This window comes from Coregonus lavaretus, assembly GCF_964263955.1.
Source record: "Coregonus lavaretus genome assembly, chromosome: 14".
Classification (NCBI taxonomy): Eukaryota; Metazoa; Chordata; class Actinopteri; order Salmoniformes; family Salmonidae; genus Coregonus; species Coregonus lavaretus.
Genome location: NC_140001.1, coordinates 49770135 through 49788983, shown reverse-complemented (window position 1 = coordinate 49788983; position 18849 = coordinate 49770135). Strand labels below are relative to the sequence as shown.

The 18849-nt window shown below is 42.7% G+C and overlaps 1 protein-coding gene across 1 annotated transcript in view; it reads right to left on the bottom strand.

Moving 5' to 3' along the window:
• rasgrf2b (Ras protein-specific guanine nucleotide-releasing factor 2b) overlaps window positions 1-18849 on the bottom strand; it is a gene marked incomplete at both ends in the record, with an annotated part of 136601 nt that overhangs the window by 93300 nt on the left and 24452 nt on the right. The window contains 2 exons of the mRNA XM_084176605.1: window positions 10704-10851; window positions 11357-11463. Coding sequence (XP_084032731.1) covers window positions 10704-10851; window positions 11357-11463 — 255 coding nt within the window. The remainder of the gene's footprint in view (window positions 1-10703; window positions 10852-11356; window positions 11464-18849) is intronic.

Sequence of the window (18849 nt, the reverse complement as noted above, 5' to 3'; positions counted from 1 at the left end):
TTTTTTATGAATTTATTTGCAAATTATGGTGGAAAATAAGTATTTGGTCACGTACAAACAAGCAAGATTTCTGGCTCTCACAGACCTGTAACTTCTTCTTTAAGAGGCTCCTCTGCCCTCCACTCGTTACCTGTATTAATGGCACCTGTTTGAACTTGTTATCAGTATAAAAGACACCTGTCCACAACCTCAAACAGTCACACTCCAAACCCCACTATGGCCAAGACCAAAGAGCTGTCAAAGGACACCAGAAACAAAATTGTAGACCTGCAACAGGCTGGGAAGACTGAATCTGCAATAGGTAAGCAGCTTTGTTTGTAGAAATCAACTGTGGGAGCAATTATTAGGAAATGGAAGACATACAAGACCACTGATAATCTCCCTCGATCTGGGGCTCCACGCAAGATCTCACCCCGTGGGGTCAAAATGATCACAAGAACGGTGAGCAAAAATCCCAGAACTACACGGGGGGACCTAGGGAATGACCTGCAGAGAGCTGGGACCAAAGTAACAAAACCTACCATCAGTAACACACTACGCTGCCAGGGACTCAAATCCTGCAGTGCCAGACGTGTCCCCCTGCTTAAGCCAGTACATGTCCAGGCCCGTCTGAAGTTTGCTAGAGTGCATTTGGATGATCCAGAAGAGGATTGGGAGAATGTCATATGGTCAGATGAAACCAAAATAGAACTTTTTGGTAAAAACTCAACTCGTCGTTTTCGGAGGACAAAGAATGCTGAGTTGCATCCAAAGAACACCACACCTACTGTGAAGCATGGGGGTGGAAACATCATGCTTTGGGGCTGTTTTTCTGCAAAGGGACCAGGACGACTGATCCGTGTAAAGGAAAGAATGAATGGGGCCATGTATCGTGAGATTTTGAGTGAAAACCTCCTTCCATCAGCAAGGGCATTGAAGATGAAACGTGGCTGGGTCTTTCAGCATGACAATGATCCCAAACACACCGCCCGGGCAATGAAGGAGTGGCTTCGTAAGAAGCATTTCAAGGTCCTGGAGTGGCCTAGCCAGTCTCCAGATCTCAACCCCATAGAAAATCTTTGGAGGGAGTTGAAAGTCCGTGTTGCCCAGCGACAGCCCCAAAACATCACTGCTCTAGAGGAGATCTGCATGGAGGAATGGGCCAAAATACCAGCAACAGTGTGTGAAAACCTTGTGAAGACTTACAGAAAACGTTTGACCTGTGTCATTGCCAACAAAGGGTATATAACAAAGTATTGAGAAACTTTTGTTATTGACCAAATACTTATTTTCCACCATAATTTGCAAATAAATTCATTAAAAATCTTACAATGTGATTTTCTGGATTTTTTTTCTCAATTTGTCTGTCATAGTTGACGTGTACCTATGATTAAAATTACAGGCCTCTCTCATCTTTTTAAGTGGGAGAACTTGCACAATTGGTGGCTGACTAAATCCTTTTTTCCCCACTTTATGTGTCTAAATGACGCAGAATTAAAATCACCGGCAACAAGAAAAGCAGCCTCCAGGTGCATGGTTTCCTGCTTGTGTATAACCTTGTACTGTTCGTGAAGTGCCAGCTTGTTGTTTTTCTTGTCCTGAGGTGGAATATACACTACATGACCAACTGCTCGTCGAATATCTCATTCCAAAATCATGGACATTAATATGGAGTTGGTCCCCCTTTGCTGCTATAACAGCCTTCACTCTTCTGGGAAGGCGATCCACTAGATGTTGGAAAATTGCTGCAGGGACTTGCTTCCATTCAGCCACAAGAGCATTAGTGAGGTTGCTTTGTGCACGGTGGCATTGTCATGCTGAAACAAGAAAGGGCCTTCCCCAAACTGTTGCCACAAAGTTGGAAGCACAGAATCGTCTAGATTGTCGTCGTATGCTGTAGCGTTAAGATTTCCCTTCACTGGAACTAAGGGGCCAAACATGAACCATGAAAAACAGCCCCAGACCAGTATTCTTCCTCCACCAAACTTCACAGTTGGCACTATGCATTCGGGCAGGTAGCGTTTTCCTGGCATCCGCCAAACCCAGACTCATCCATCGGATTGAGTTTGATTCATCACTCTAGGGAACACGTTTCCACTGCTCCAGGGTCCAATGGTGGTAAGCATTACACCACTCCAGCTGACACTTGGCATTGCGCATGGTGATCTTAGGCTTGTGTGCAGCTGCTCGGCCATGGAAACCCATTTCATGAAGCTCCCGATGAACAGTTCTTGTGCTGACATTGCTTCCAGAGGCAGTTTGGAACTCGGTAGTGAGTGTTGCAACCGAGGACAGACGCGCTTCAGCACTCAGAGGTCCCGTTCTGTGAGCTTCTTTGGCCTACCACTTTGCGGCTGAGACGTTGTTGCTCCTAGATGTTTCCACTTCACAATAAGAGCACTTGCAGTTGACCGGGGCAGCTCTAGCAGGGCAGAAATGTAACGAACTGACTTGATGGAAAGGTGACATCCTATGACGGTGCCACGTTGAAAGTCACTGAAATCTTCAGTAAGGCCATTCTACTGCCAATGTTTGTCTGTGGAGATTGCATGGCTGTGTGCTCGATTTTATATGCCTGTCAGCAATGGGTGTGGCTGTAATAGCCGAATCTGCTAATTTGAAGGGGTGTCCATATACTTTTGTATATAATGTATAGTGTATACTGTACAGCAGTCATGATAACAGCTGAAACTCTGTCGGGAGGTAGAAGGGTTGGCATTTGACCTTCAGGTATTCTAAGACGGGTGAATAATGGGTCGAGACTTCCACTAAACTAGAGTCAGCATACCATTTGCTGTTGATGAAGAGACATACAGTTGAAGTCGGAAGTTTACATACACCTTAGCCAAATACATTTAAACTCCGTTTTTCACAATTCCTGACTTTTAATCTTAGTACAAATTCCCTGTCTTAGGTCAGTTAGGATCACCACATTATTTTAAGAATGTGAAATGTCAGAATAATAGTAGAGAGAATGATTTATTTCAGCTTTTATTTCTTTCATCACATTCCCAGTGGGTCAGAAGTTTACATACACTCAATTAGTATTTGGTAGCATTGCCTTTAAATTGTTTAACTTGGGTCAAATGTTTCGGGTAGCCTTCCACAAGCTTCCCACAATAAGTTGGGTGAATTCTGGTCCATTCCTCCTGACAGAGCTGGTGTAACTGAGTCAGGTTTGTAGGCCTCCTTGCTCGCACACGCATTTTCAGTTTTCTGGAATTGTCCAAGCTGTTTAAAGGCACAGTTAACTTAGTGTATTTAAACTTCTGACCCACTGGAATTGTGATACAGTGAATTATAAGTGAAATAATCTGTCTGTCAACAATTGTTGGAAAAATTACTTGTGTCATGCACAAGGTATATGTCCTAACCGACTTGCCAAAATGATAGTTTGTTAACAAGAAATTTGTGGAGTGGTTGAAAAACGATTTTTAAATGACTCCAACCTAAGTGTATGTAAACTTCCGACTTCAACTGTACCCCTCCCCCTCTCGAGGTCATCCATCTTATTATCAAGAGACTGTACATTGGCCAATAGAATGGAGGGAAGAGGTGGCCGGTTTTTCATTTGCCTTAATCTCACCAAGGCTCCCCCTCTCCTGCCTGTGTTTCGCTGGCGTTTCCTGTTGGATAGCCCGAAAATTGGGTCCGAATTACACAAAGAGCCCAGGGCAGATGAGTCTAATGCGAAGCCAACATTTTAGTTCATTGGTTAATAACTGTCGATCTGATGTTCAAAAGTTCTCGTCAATCATAAGAAATTACAGCGGATACATTTAGTGCAAAAAAAGTAAAGATAAACGCCAAAAGAATCACAAAAAAGTTGAGCCGGAGCTCGCAAGACGGCAGCCATACAGTACAGCGCCATATATGAACCGGTGCCCTGGGTGGGCGGGGTTTGCTCATTCTTTACCATTCCATTGGTTCTCCTAAGGAGACTCCGTCCGGGGCACCGGGCCATGCAAAGCAAACTTGCCTAGTCTTTGCCCAGAAAACACGGTGCCAACAAATGTTAATAGGAAAGAGGGGCATGAATTGTGGACATAATTGTAATCCAAACCCAACCTTCATTTACCTGTTGTGATCCACCCAGGTCCCAAACTCTGTTTTGGACAAGACAGACTTTATGACCAAAATGATCCTGTTTACACTTTGTAGTAAATGTTGACACTAGAATGAATGTTTCTGACTCATATCGATGCCACATTGGCCATTTTCAAAGGGATTGGTTGGGTTTTAGGGGCAGTCACTCTTAAGTTACAGGTTAAAGTTTTTGATAGGGTTACATTTACATTTTAGTCATTTAGCAGACACTCTTATCCAGAGCGACTTACAGTTAGTGAGTGCATACATTTTCATACTGGCCCCCCGTGGGAAACGAACCCACAACCCTGGCGTTGCAAGCGCCATGCTCTACCAACTGAGCTACAGTTAAAACATTAAGTTTAGGCATTCATTACAAATGGTTAAGGTAAGGGCTATGTTTTTGAATATGTGTAAAAAAGTGTCTACCACTGGGACTGAACACGCAACCTTTGGATCTGGAGTCATGGGATTACACCCATCCACCACAACGCCTTGGCGAAACCCAAGACTACTTGATGGTAATAGCGCTCACTGCTGCCTCTAGTGGCGGGTTTTGAAGGCATTTCCCGAAGTCCTCAGGACATGGACAGACGTCCAATTTCGAAGTCAATCTTGAGCGATCTGGCTGGCATATAGTGCACTATATAAGGTCTAGGATGCCATTTGGGATTTAGCTAAGATAATAATAGTAGTATAGAACTGCAACAGGAGAAGGGCTCATATGCCAGTGATCATTACCAGCGGGATTCAGCTAAGATAGTAATAGTAGTATAGAACCGCTACAGGAGAAGGGCTCATACGCCAGTGATCATTACCAGAGACTTACACTGAGACTAAGGCTGTGTTTTTACAGCCAGCCCAATTCCTATTTATTGGCATATTTGAACATATCTTAACGTTTTCCCAATGTTCAAACAGCAAAGAAAAACAAATGGAATCTGATCTTTTTAGTTCTGATTTATACCATATAAGTATGTGGTTATCAATTCTGATACAATTACGATTCTCCATTATGCAACCTTTTTTTGTTGTTGCATGTAACCTGCCGTTACCACAACAACCACCACAACATTTAAAGGAACAGTGATAGGAAGTGTGCATTGTGTCTGCATGCTATGTCAGAGGCTACATCAGTGTGAATGCACAAATATGATATGGGTTACATGTAAAACTGAGCGTGGACAGTCAGACAAAAAGATTGGAAATGAGAAAAATATCTGAATTGGGCTCATAGAATGACCGTGTATACATAGCATATAGTGTTTTGATTTGAAATGCCGGGGCTTGTGGTCGAGGAGAAGTCCAAAGTTAAAGACAGAGGAGATGCTAGAAGTGCGCTAATAATAGGAGGACTGTACTATTCTACTCTGATCTACTGATGAGTGGTGACCTTTCAGGCGCCAGCGGCTGCAGGGGGATTCACCCAAGTGTGTGCTACTTGTTGGCAGTGAAGGAGTAGCTAGCGGTCATTCTACCTACAAAGTCAATTGGCTATGCTACTGGATGGCTGTGAGGACGTCGTCGACGACAAGGTGCTCTCCTGAATCGCTCTGGACCTGTCTTCTGACCAACTATTCCCCCCTGGCTGTGACCGTCATGCTCATCCATCCCTGTGATCGTGATTCTGCCTCCCACAGCTCGATGCTACCAAAAGAAGCTGCTTCAGCTCCCATGCCGACTTCCTGACTTTGCTTCAGTAACCTTAACCATTCTGGCTTCCTGATATATTTTTATAATAATAATAATAATATGCCATTTAGCAGACACTTTTATCCAAAGCGACTTACAGTCTTGCGTGCATAATTTTTTTTTGTGTATGGGTGGTCCCGGGGATCGAACCCACTACCTTGGCGTTTCGAGCGCCGTGCTCTACCAGCTGAGCTACAGAGGACCATTTTTATTTTAATTGTATGTTCTTTACTTTTGTGTGTGTATTGTATTAATGTTTTGTATGGATTTCAGTTTGTATTGACTGCTTTAGTATATAAAAACTTGAGTGTAATAAAAACTTGAACTTGAAATAGCGTAAATAGCTCTGATTACGGCTATAATAGTCACATTAAATGGCAATCCATCGATATTAAATTCTCTGAAATGTGGGGCATTGTCAGGTGTATGATGTGTGCAAAGTGTGTGTCAGGCTGTGGGCGTTTCCACGTTAGATAAGCATCAGACTTCCTCTTCACGGACAATCTCCTGCCACCACACACACACGCCTAACTGTGTGTTATCTGCCTGTGACCGCGTAAGCAAATCATGGCTTAGCTCAGTGATACAGCAGCAGTATCCCACAGGACTTTCACAAAGCCTCTACACACACCTCACTGTGACTGTTAAATTTGAAATATCACATGTGCTGGAAAAGGGCTGGAATCAAGACACTAAATTTAGAATGTGACACTTGACTTTTAGAAAATATGTCATTTATTGGTGTTAAAGTTAGACTCAGTGTTATGATGTTGGCACGAGCAGCACTGCAGATATTGAGATGAACGTGAAGCAAGACTTTGTTCTCACACAGTCACACATAGTATCTGCACATGTGCATGGGTGCGCTTCACGCTACTACAATGTTACAATGTAGTAGCTACGGGACCAAAACAGCGGAGAAGTTTAGCCTAGCGCTTGTGCCTCGCCCGATATTGTGTTTACTTCGTGCATTGCTGAGTCTATCTTTAAATCATAATACATTTTTTAATGCAATGAACTGGAGACAGCAAATATTCTGGGCAGTTAAGTCAACAACAACATTAAAATTGGGACTGGTGAGCTGCACTGTACATTATACCTGAGTGTCTACTTATCAGGAGTTAAGCGTATATGAGTGTGGTCTGAGGCCACTGATTTACATAGCACAGACAGACCATGACAGATGATAGCTAACCAGTAACCACTGTTCAGCAGAGAGGCAATTCATACATCCTCACTCACTCACACTGTAAAAAATTGAGTTGTTTCAACTAATTATTATTAAGTAACTGGTTCCACAGCCTTTTTTTAGTTACAGTGCACCCTGATGGCTACATTCCGATTCTCTACCCTTCTCCAGAAGTGTGCACTAGTTCACACCCCCTCAGGCATTTAAAAGCATTGTGCAAGCATGGCTGGAGTGAATCTCCACCAAATTCCTCACACCAGTCCTTTCCTTTTAAACCCATGAGGGGGAGGGAATGAGTCTTTGGGAGAAGTGTAGATAAACGGAATATAGCCTTTCACTCACTCGATCACTCACTCACTCAGTGCTGGTCAACTCTCCTCCATGTTGGTGTGACATGAGTGTGTCCCGGCACAGTCGACCCGGTATGCAAAACCCCACATTCACAACAACACTAACACACTTATGAAGCAGCTGGCTAACACACATAACAACTGGCTAGCTAGTCTTTGGTTTTGGATGGTCAGAAGGGACACTACTTGATGTCTCAGGAAAGGTTCACATTACTGTTACAGTGTAGCCTATGGAACATTCTATCTGGAATGTGACTGTCATGGCTGCCAACATGGAGCCCATTCGAATTCCAAACCTTAACCTAGAGAGCTATGTACTTCTCTTTCTCTGGTCTCCATTAGAGATGGTCATTGAGAGCTATGGTGGTTTGTTCCATTATTCATGAATGAAGAGGAACACAACAAGTGTGTTTCTAATGAGATGGATCATTCCAATTACATGCTAGTACTCCAACCATACATCTCATATTCATGAGAAACACATTTAAATGACTGCATCCCAAATGACACCCTATTTCATACATAGTGCACTACTTTTGACCAGAGCCTTATGGGACCTGGTCAGAAGTAATGTACTGGATAGGGAATAGGGTGCCATTTGGGACAATGCCATGTTCATCTCTCACCTGTAGTCTGAATCTATAATCTATGATCATAAGACAGAGCGCAGCACACTCTAATGTATTTAATGTTCTCTTACTGGTAAGAGTCATACTTGTTTCCATTAAAGCTCCTCTCTGCCCAGAACTCTGGTAATGTAGGATACATTAGAATAAAATAGATTCTGAGAATGATAAAATACTCTGACCAGCTCTTTATTAATTTCTGTCACGTCTGGCAGTAAAGTTCTACAGGCACAGTACAGTTCTGTTGTGAATGTTGCCTTCTATCAAAGTCAGTACATGTATTGTACATACAGGCAGTGTTATAAGGAAAGCTATGAGCATTTCTAACAGCTGTTAATACTAGCGTTAGGTTGGACCCTGTAGATCCATGATTACCAAACACTAAACTCAGTAAAACGCTCAGTAAGAACTCAACATCCAGTTTCTCAAATCGCTGCACAGTGTTGGATGCATGCACACACACACACACACACACACACACACACACACACACACACACACACACACAAACACACACAAACACACACAAACAGTAGTGTTCATGATCTTCTCCCAGCTGTCGGACATTAATCTCATCCATCCAGGTCTCACTGACTGTTTACTCCAGGAACAATTAGGACTGTTCATCTAATTATCACTAGCCAATAATTACACATTGTCACAGCGTGTGTGTGTGAGCTTGAGTGTAGGTGTGCTGCATTATTAACGCTGCATTTATCACCCCCAAAATAACCGCTAAAGACCTTTCCCTCAGCTTAGCGAGCAGTCAACTCTCCACAAACGTGTGTGTTCCTCTTTTGCATGACTCATTGACTTGCGCTGACTGGAGACTGATCACAGTGTGTGTGTGTGTGTGTGTATGTATGTGTTTGCAACTTGTCAGATTAGAAATGTCAATAAAGCGAGTGCATATGCCGTCACCAAGGAGACGAGAGGTGGTGGTCTGAAATCAAGGCTGAGAGAGACAGCTCGACAATGACAGAGGGGGAGGAGAGAAAGATTAATAAAGAAAGAGAGAGAGAACGAGAAATGGAGCTGGAGAAGAGAGAGGACACAACTAAAAATGAAGAGAGGGCAGAGAAGGAAAGAGACATACAGTGGGGAAAAAAAGTATTTAGTCAGCCACCAATTGTGCAAGTTCTCCCACTTAAAAAGATGAGAGAGGCCTGTAATTTTCATCATAGGTACACGTCAACTATGACAGACAAATTGAGGAGAAAAAATCCAGAAAATCACATTGTAGGATTTTTAATGAATTTATGGTGGAAAATAAGTATTTGGTCACCTACAAACAAGCAAGATTTCTGGCTCTCACAGACCTGTAACTTCTTCTTTAAGAGGCTCCTCTGTCCTCCACTCGTTACCTGTATTAATGGCACCTGTTTGAACTTGTTATCAGTATAAAAGACACCTGTCCACAACCTCAAACAGTCACACTCCAAACTCCACTATGGCCAAGACCAAAGAGCTGTCAAAGGACACCAGAAACAAAATTGTAGACCTGCACCAGGCTGGGAAGACTGCATCTGCAATAGGTAAGCAGCTTGGTTTGAAGAAATCAACTGTGGGAGCAATTATTAGGAAATGGAAGACATACAAGACCACTGATAATCTCCCTCGATCTGGGGCTCCACGCAAGATCTCACCCCGTGGGGTCAAAATGATCACAAGAACGGTGAGCAAAAATCCCAGAACCACGCGGGGGACTAGTGAATGACCTGCAGAGAGCTGAGACCAAAGTAACAAAGCCTACCATCAGTAACACACTACGCCGCCAGGGACTCAAATCCTGCAGTGCCAGACGTGTCCCCCTGCTTAAGCCAGTACATGTCCAGGCCCGTCTGAAGTTTGCTAGAGTGCATTTGGATGATCCAGAAGAGGATTGGGAGAATGTCATATGGTCAGATGAAACCAAAATATAACTTTTTGGTAAAAACTCAACTCGTCGTGTTTGGAGGACAAAGAATGCTGAGTTGCATCCAATGAACACCATACCTACTGTGAAGCATGGGGGTGGAAACATCATGCTTTGGGGCTGTTTTTCTGCAAAGCGACCAGGACGACTGATCCGTGTAAAGGAAAGAATGAATGGGGCCATGTATCGTGACATTTTGAGTGAAAACCTCCTTCCATCAGCAAGAGCATTGAAGATGAAACGTGGCTGGGTCTTTCAGCATGACAATGATCCCAAACACACCGCCCGGGCAACGAAGGAGTGGCTTCGTAAGAAGCATTTCAAGGTCCTGGAGTGGCCTAGCCAGTCTCCAGATCTCAACCCCATAGAAAATCTTTGGAGGGAGTTGAAAGTCTGTGTTGCCCAGCGACAGCCACAAAACATCACTGCTCTAGAGGAGATCTGCATGGAGGAATGGGCCAAAATACCAGCAACAGTGTGTGAAAACCTTGTGAAGACTTACAGAAAACGTTTGACCTGTGTCATTGCCAACAAAGGGTATATAACAAAGTATTGAGAAACTTTTGTTATTGACCAAATACTTATTTTCCACCATAATTTGCAAATAAATTCATAAAAAATCCTACAATGTGATTTTCTGGATTTTTTTTCCTCATTTTGTCTGTCATAGTTGACGTGTACTTATGATGAAAATTACAGGCCTCTCTCATCTTTTTGAGTGGGAGAACATGCACAATTGGTGGCTGACTAAATACTTTTTTTCCCCACTGTATACAAAACAATACAGAAAGAGAGAAGAGCTAGAGACAGAGAAAGAGGGACAGACAGAGGTAGTCTGTTGTGAGTGCGAGTGTGCTTGCAAGCACCTCTCCTTTGAGCCTCTCTATCTCTGTATCCTGATCCTCCAATTGAGTGCGTAGTTGGTTGGCTGCCACCTTCTCTGTCTCCACAATCTGGACCAGGTGGATGTACTTTTGCATCAAGACCTCGCGCTCAATGATAATGTCAGAGTAGCTGAGGAGACAGACACACAGGGATGATGTCACTGAGGGACCCTGGAGGACAGAAATACCCAATACCGAATAGACCCCGCTCCCAAACCACTAGGTCCTTGGGTATATCTGACAGGACTGGAAAGGTATAATAAACAATATTTTTGTTGCTCTATACACAGAGGCAATGAGGGAGAGAGAAAGTAGAAGAGAGGGAGAGCAATGAGACAAACTGTGGAAGGAGGCCTGATAGAGAGAGGATGAGAAGGAAATAGGTTGAGTGGGAGGGAGATAGGTCCTTGGGTGTGTACCTGAAGGCAACTGGGTTCTGGAGATAAGCAGGAGGGGGGTTAAGAATGAGAGATGTAGAACAGGCAGGTCCCATGGCTATGTACAGGTATACCCACTGGGCTCTGGCCTGGTTGTTATGCAGACACAGCAACACACAACCAGCCCCTCCCCATCTCTCAGGAGGGTCTCACTCACACACACACACACACACACACACACACACACACACACAGTACCTGGCCTGTTGGATGGCCTCCACCCATTCATCACATTCATTCTCCTCCTCCGTCCGTAGCTCCAGAGGCTTCTGTCCATCATGGCCAAACACGATCAGGAAGTAGTGCTGCAAGAAGAGAGAGAGAGAGAGAGTGAGTGACAGAGAATGAGCGGCAAAGAGACAGGGGTACTGTAAGTGCCAACACACCTCAACATTCCTGAAGAGCCTAAACATATAGAAGGAGAGGAAACAAGTTAATGATAAACAAATGCGTGGACGCGCTGGCACAAGCACCCACCAGACTGGCTTGGGCTCAGCAACAGTAGAGCCAGGGGTTAAAAGAGTGACCATCAGCTTTGGGCTCACACGTCAAACACACACACACTTGCGCACGCTCGTGCATATGGTTTGTCTGCACACAGACAGACACCCAGAAAGGTTGTGTGTGTATGTTTAGACTGCAAGTGTCTCCTCCTGACACAAACAGGCTGTAACAGGGACACACTCTCCAGGCATGAACTGAGCCAAAGGACATGGTGACATGGAGTCTGCGTCCCAAACGGCACCCTATTCCCTTTATAGTGCACTATTTTTGACCAGGGCCCTATCCATGGAGAGAGTCTGCTGGGTGAGAAAATGATATATTACACTTACATAGCCTATGATCATCAAAATCAGTCAGCCTGCTCTTTTCTTTCACACTTTCTCTCGCTCCCCCTTCCCTCTCCCTCGCTCCCTCCCATTATCCTTGCTGATTTTCTCTATGTATCTGCCTTCTTAGCCTGGTTCCATGGCAGAAATCAGCTAAAGAGGGGTTCGGAACGTCGTGTAAATCATTGACGCCTTGCAACATGTCAAACCAATCAAATGCCTTGCTTGGGCAGAGCTCCAAAGGTGCTCACCAGATTAGTGCCGTAAGAGCAACAGTGCGTGAGGACAGAAAATATCATCAAAACAAGCACTGGTGACAAAACATTTTAGAATGTTTGCAGCACACTGGTTTTCACAGCATTTCTCTGTTATTTCGAGATGACCTAAAGCTGCAACAAGAGGGGTGAAATGGCCTACAATGTTGGCCATATCAATATTTTTTATGTTGACATTTCTGAAGTCATATTTGGCTGTAAAGGCTAGCATGAGGGACAGAAAGTAGCTAGCCACAATGAGGTTCGTTTTGAGAAAAGTCAGCTAACCTTGTAAGATACCTAGGTAAAACTAACTAGCTAGCTACTAATTTCTCTCACAATTATAAAGCCACATTTTAAAAAATAAAAACAGCATAGAAGGTTAGCTGTGTTAGCCCAGTCGTTAGCTCATCCAGGGTCAGCGAGACATAGAGCAACCATGTACTGTCTATCTATGGGAACAACTGCAATCATTTTGCTAGCAACATTGCTGAAATGCATGAAATAAATTGAACCTCATAAAATCTTACCAGTAATGCTCATCTCCTATAGCATAATCGTCATCTCCTTATTTTTTATACTGTACCTAAATTACAAAGGTTGGATTTGCACTAAACTATTTTATTTGTCAGCACTTAAAAGGCGTTCACAAAATCTGCTACTCTACTGGTATCATTTTAAATTGAGAACATATAGCTCAACATGTAAACAATGTGTGAGTTTAGTTATTCTCTGCTTCAGATGACAGATGCCCATAAGGCCAGTAATGCCGTCATACTGTAGGCCTATGGCTGCATTGGCAATGCATAACACATGATAAGATGGGGCGGCAGGTAGCTTAGTGGTTAAGAGCGTTGTGCCAGTAACCGAAAGGTCGCTGGTTCCAATCCCGGAGCCGACTAGGTGATAAATCTGTCCATGTGCCCTTGAGCAAGGCACTTAACCCTAATTGCTCCTGTAAGTCGCTCTGGATAAGAGCGTCTGCTAAATGACCAATTATTATTATTATAAGAGCTGATATACTGAGAAAGAGTGACAATCAAATGAAGCAGATTGGAGATCTTACAATTCGACAAAAAGGAAATGTTCATTTGAGAATACAACACAGACACATTAGAGACAAGCCATTCCCCTCTTTATTGCACGATTGTGATATGTGATTAATCAACATTGACACTAGTTCATTTTGAATAATAGTTGAAACAATTAAAACAAGTTTAAACACTTCACTTCAAAGAATAAACACTTCAAAATGTAAAAATAGGGTAACTCCCATGTAAAGATTAGACATCTTAGTCTAAATAACAATACATAATTGAGTAGTACAAGTAAGCTATTATTACCAAAGCATCATTTTAGGTGAACAAAAATAAACTCCATACCAGCGGTGGGAAACCTTGCTCCACTGATCCCTGATATACTGGGTGACCAGACCTCTATTCCAGCCCAGCAATAGCACACTTGATTATCATCTCATTATATTTGATCAGTTGAATCAGGTGTGTTATTGCTGGGCTGAAACCTGCACACCCAGCAGCAATAGGTTTATACATTGTTTGTGATGTTTAACTGTATTTTTGTATACAACATTTGCTAACATAGGTAGGCCTACACATATAACCAATGGCATATAGGATATACCCTTAGTATCTTGGGACATTCATTGGGACCACTCTTCATCTGCAAACAGGCTTTCACAGCTTTCGATATCTGAGGAGAGAAAACATCTCAAAGAAACAGGCTTCATTTTACTAAAATTAGACAGCACAGAATAAATATTATGTGCTATTATCTCTCTGTCCTCAAAGCTCCCCCTCTAGGGCCTGGAACTGGAGAATCCTTTCATAATGTCCTCTCACAAAATTACCTGCCCTATCCAGTAGCCTACACTCTCCCTTTACTGACAACTGGAGATACAATTTCACCCTCTTCCATGGCTGTTATCTACAAATGCATTTGGAGATTGTTTTCAATTTACAATGATTACATTAAGATAGCTATCTAACAGGAAGTTAGCTAGCTGATGACATTTAAACTGAATAAAAAATAAGAAGAAACTATACTATGAAACAAATAAAAATGATATAAAGAATGATAGTAAAAAGCTTTGGAGCACCTTTAATGACATTTTGGGCAAAAAGGCAAACTCAGCTCCATCATTTCTTGAATCAGATGGCTCATTCATCACAAAACCAACTGATATTGTTAACTACTTTAATTATTTTTTTATTGGCAAGATTAGCACATTTAGGCATGACATGCCAGCAACAAACATCGACACTACACATCCAAGTATAACAGACCAAATTATGAAAGACAAGCATTGTAATTTTGAATTCCGTAAAGTGAGTGAGGAAGAGGTGAAAAAATGATTGTTGTCTATCAACAATTACAAGCCACCAGGGTCTAACAACTTGGGTGGAAAACTACTGAGGATAATGGTGGACGATATTGCCACTCCTATTTGCCATATCTTCAATCTAAACCTACTAGAAAGTGTGTGCCCTCAGGCCAGGAGGGAAGCAAAAGTCATTCCGTTACCCAAGAATAGTAAAGCCCTCTTTACTGGTTCAAATAGCCAACCAATCAACCTGTTACCAACCCTTAGTAAACATTTTAGTAAACAATGCTATTTTACAGTAAACAAATTGACAACAGACTTTCAGCACGCTTATAGGGAAGGATATTCAACAAGCACAGCACTTACACAAATGACTGATGATTGGCTGAGAGAAATTGATGATAAAAAGATTGAGGGGGCTGTTTTGTTAGACTTCAGTGCGGCTTTTGACATTATCAATCATAGTCTGCTGCTGGAAAAACTTATGGGTTATGACTTTACACCCCCCACTATATTGTGGATAAAGAGAACACAGAGGGTGTTCTTTAATGGAAGCCTCTTCAACATAATCGAGGTAGAATCATGAATTCCCCAGGGCAGCTGTCTAGGCCCCTTACTTTTTCAATTTTTACTAACAAAACCTCAGTGTGTCTATGTATATGGATGACTCAACACTATACACATGAACTACTACAGCAACTGAGATGCCTGAAATGCTTAAAGAGCTGCAGTTCGTTTCAGAATGGGTGGCAAGGAATAAGTTAGTCTTAAATATTTCAAAAACTAAAAGCATTGTATTTAGGACAAATCATTCACTAAACTATAAACCTCAACTAAATCTTGTAATGGATATTGTGGAATTTGAGCAAGTTGAGGTGACTAAACTGCTTGGAGTAACCCTGGATTGTAAACTGTCATGGTCAAAACATGTTGATACAACAGTAGCTACGATAGGGAGAAGTCTGTCCCTAATAAAGCACTGCTCTGCCTTCTTTACAACACTATCAACAAGGCAGGTCTTACAGGCCTGTTTTGTCACACCTAGACTACTGTTCAGTTGTGTGGTCAGGTGCCACAATTGGCTCAGAACATGACAGCACGGATGGCCCTTAAATGTTCACGGACAGCTAACATTAACATGTCAGTCTCTCATGGCTCAAAGTGGAGGAGAGATTGAATTCATCACTAGTTTTTGTAAGAAGTGTTGACAAGCTGAATGCACCGAGCTGTCTGTTTAAACTACTAGAACACAGTTCGGACACCCATGCATACCCTACAAGACATGCAACCAGAGGTCTCTTCATAATCCCAAGTCCAGAACAGACTATGGGAGGCACACAGTACTACATAGAGCCATGACTACATGGAACTCTATTCCACATCAGGTGACTGATGCAAGCAGCAGAATCAGATTTTAAAAAACATAAAAATACATCTTATGGAACAGCGGGTATTGTGAAGAGACACACAGGTAAAGACACATGCATATACGCACACAAACACTAGCACACACACTCTACACCCACGTACATTGTAATGTTGTTGTGTGGTGGTATTATAGATTTTGTATTGTAGATATGTAGTGGTGTAATAATGTTATATGATGTATTGTTTTATCTTCTGTTTTTATGTGATGTATCGTGCCTTAACGTGTTTGGACCCCAGGAAGAGTAGCTGCTGCCTAATAAATACAAATACAAAATACAAATTCACTTAGCTAAACAGTGTCTAAAGTTTAGCAGCCCAGTTGAGTTAGCCTACAAAGTGGCTTACTGTAGCCAGCTAGCTTGCTAGCTAGCTAATAATACATACTTTTTTGAACATTTAAAACATTTATTTACTTACTTGAATAGGTTCTCCCACTGTTTCTGTTTTTTGGGGTCATTACAAAAACAAAATAATGTGCAATCTTCATTATATTTTCGGTGGTAGTAAAGCACAGCCATGTGGACGAATGGAGTCAAGGAAAAAAGTGTGTTTGTCTCCAGAGCAATTAAGAACATGTTGTGACGTTTGACTTTACCAGCTTAAATCCACTTTCAATTTCAATAAATATAAAATCGCAGACTGTTGGCCACACTTGATAACTTGAAAACTAGCATGTGAAACTAGCATAGGCAACAAATACCAGGACGGAAAACCATGACACACATAACACACAGCACCCCTTCTACGGGTGTGTGGGGGGAGGGTTCTTGAAATGTAACATCCAATAAAAATCTTGTCCCAGTGGACCATTCAAACTGTTTTTACAACACAAAATTCTTCAGACCTCCAAGGGAGGCGTGGCAATGACCTGATTGCAATCTCAATCGCACTCCACACTGCCCTTTCCCACCTGGACAAAAGGAACATCTATGTGAGAATACTGTTCATTGACTACAGCACAGCGTTCAACACCATAGTGCCCACAAAGCTCATCACTAAGCTAAGGACCCTGGGACTAAACACCTCCCTCTGCAACTGGATCCTGGACTTCATGACGGGCCACCCCCAGGTGGTAAGGATAGGCAACAACACATCTGTCACGCTGATCCTCAACACTGGGGCCCCTCAGGGGTGCATGCTTACTCCCCTCCTGTACTCCCTGTTCACCCACGACTGCGTGGCCAAGCACAACACAACAGTGGTAGGCCTGATCACCGACAACGATGAGACAGCCTACAGGGAGGAGGTCAGAGACCTGGCAGTGTGGTGCCAGGACAACAACCTCTCCCTCAATGTGAGCAAGACAAAGGAGCTGATCGTGGACTATAGGAAAAGGAGGGCCGAACAGGCCTCCATTAACATTGACGGGGCTGAAGTGGAGCGGGTCAAGAGTTTCAAGTTCCTTGGTGTCCACATCACCAACAAACTATCATGGTCCAAACACACCAAGACAGTTATGAAGAGGGCACGACAACACCTTTTCCCCCTCAGGAGACTGAAAAGATTTGGCATGGGTCCCCAGATCCTCAAAAGGTTATACAGCTGCACCATCGAGAGCATCCTGACCGGTTGCATCACCGCCTGGCATGGCAACTGCTCAGCATCAGACCGCAAGGCACTACAGAGTATAGTGCGTACGGCACAGTATATCACTGGGGCCAAGCTTCCTGACACCCAGGACCTATATACTAGGCGGTGTCTAGGAGGAAGGCCCTAAAAATTGTCAAAGATTCCAGTCACCCAAGTCATAGACTGTTCTCTCTGCTACTGCACAGCAAGCGGTACCGGAGCGCCAAGTCTAGGACCAAAAGGCTCCTTAACAGCATCTACTTCCAAGCCATAAGACTTCTACCCCCCTCCACACACTTTGTTTTTACACTGCTGCTACTCGCTGTTTATCATCTATGCATAGTCATTTTACAAATTACCTGGACTAACCTGTACCCCCTCACATTGACTCGGTACAGGTACCCCCTGTATATAGCCTCGTTATTGTTATGTAATTTTCTTGTGTTACTTTTTGATTTTATACAATTGTTTTACTTTATTTTATTTAGTAAATATTTTCTTAACTCTATTTCTTGAACTGCATTGTTGGTTAAGGGCTTGTAAGTAAGCATTTCACGGTGTCATGACGCTACTGGGTGAGGATCAAAGGCCTCACATCAGCTTGGTAAATAGCTGACAACTACCAGACCCTCTTATCCACAGACGAGGGGAAGGGGTGGTGGGCCGGTTTTGACACCTTAACACTCGGTCGTAAATTAGGCAGGAGGGGTATCTCTCCCTTTGCTCCTCAGTATTTGGAAAAACTATCCCTTTGTTACAGAAGGTTTTGCCGCCCAAAAACTTCAACATCCAACAATGAACACTGGGACAATATATTTCAACATCTGAATGTTGGGAACGATGAGAAATGTAATATAGAAAATTAATTTATATTTTGTGATATCATTAAACATTTTATAAAAACGTTATAACAAAAACATTGTAACTTGAAGAGCTTATACTCTGTGTATATCAGGTTTACGTCCTAGAAAATATGAAGGAGGAAGATAATATTTTCGTGAAGATAGGAATGTGATTTTAGCTTTCTAACAAGATCATAGTGATGATGATATTTTGCCTCGTTAACTAGCCACGCCCGAGGAAGCTCAGTGAGCGTGTCAGTATGACGGAAATGCCCCTTTTTACCCAAGGGTATAAAAGATTGAGTTAAGAATTAACATACCAGACCAGAAAAACTCAAGCCACAGCTACGTTCTCCATTGTTTAAGACCCTAACAATCAACATGAGGTGAAGACAACAAAGTCGCCTCAATAACAATCAATGTTACA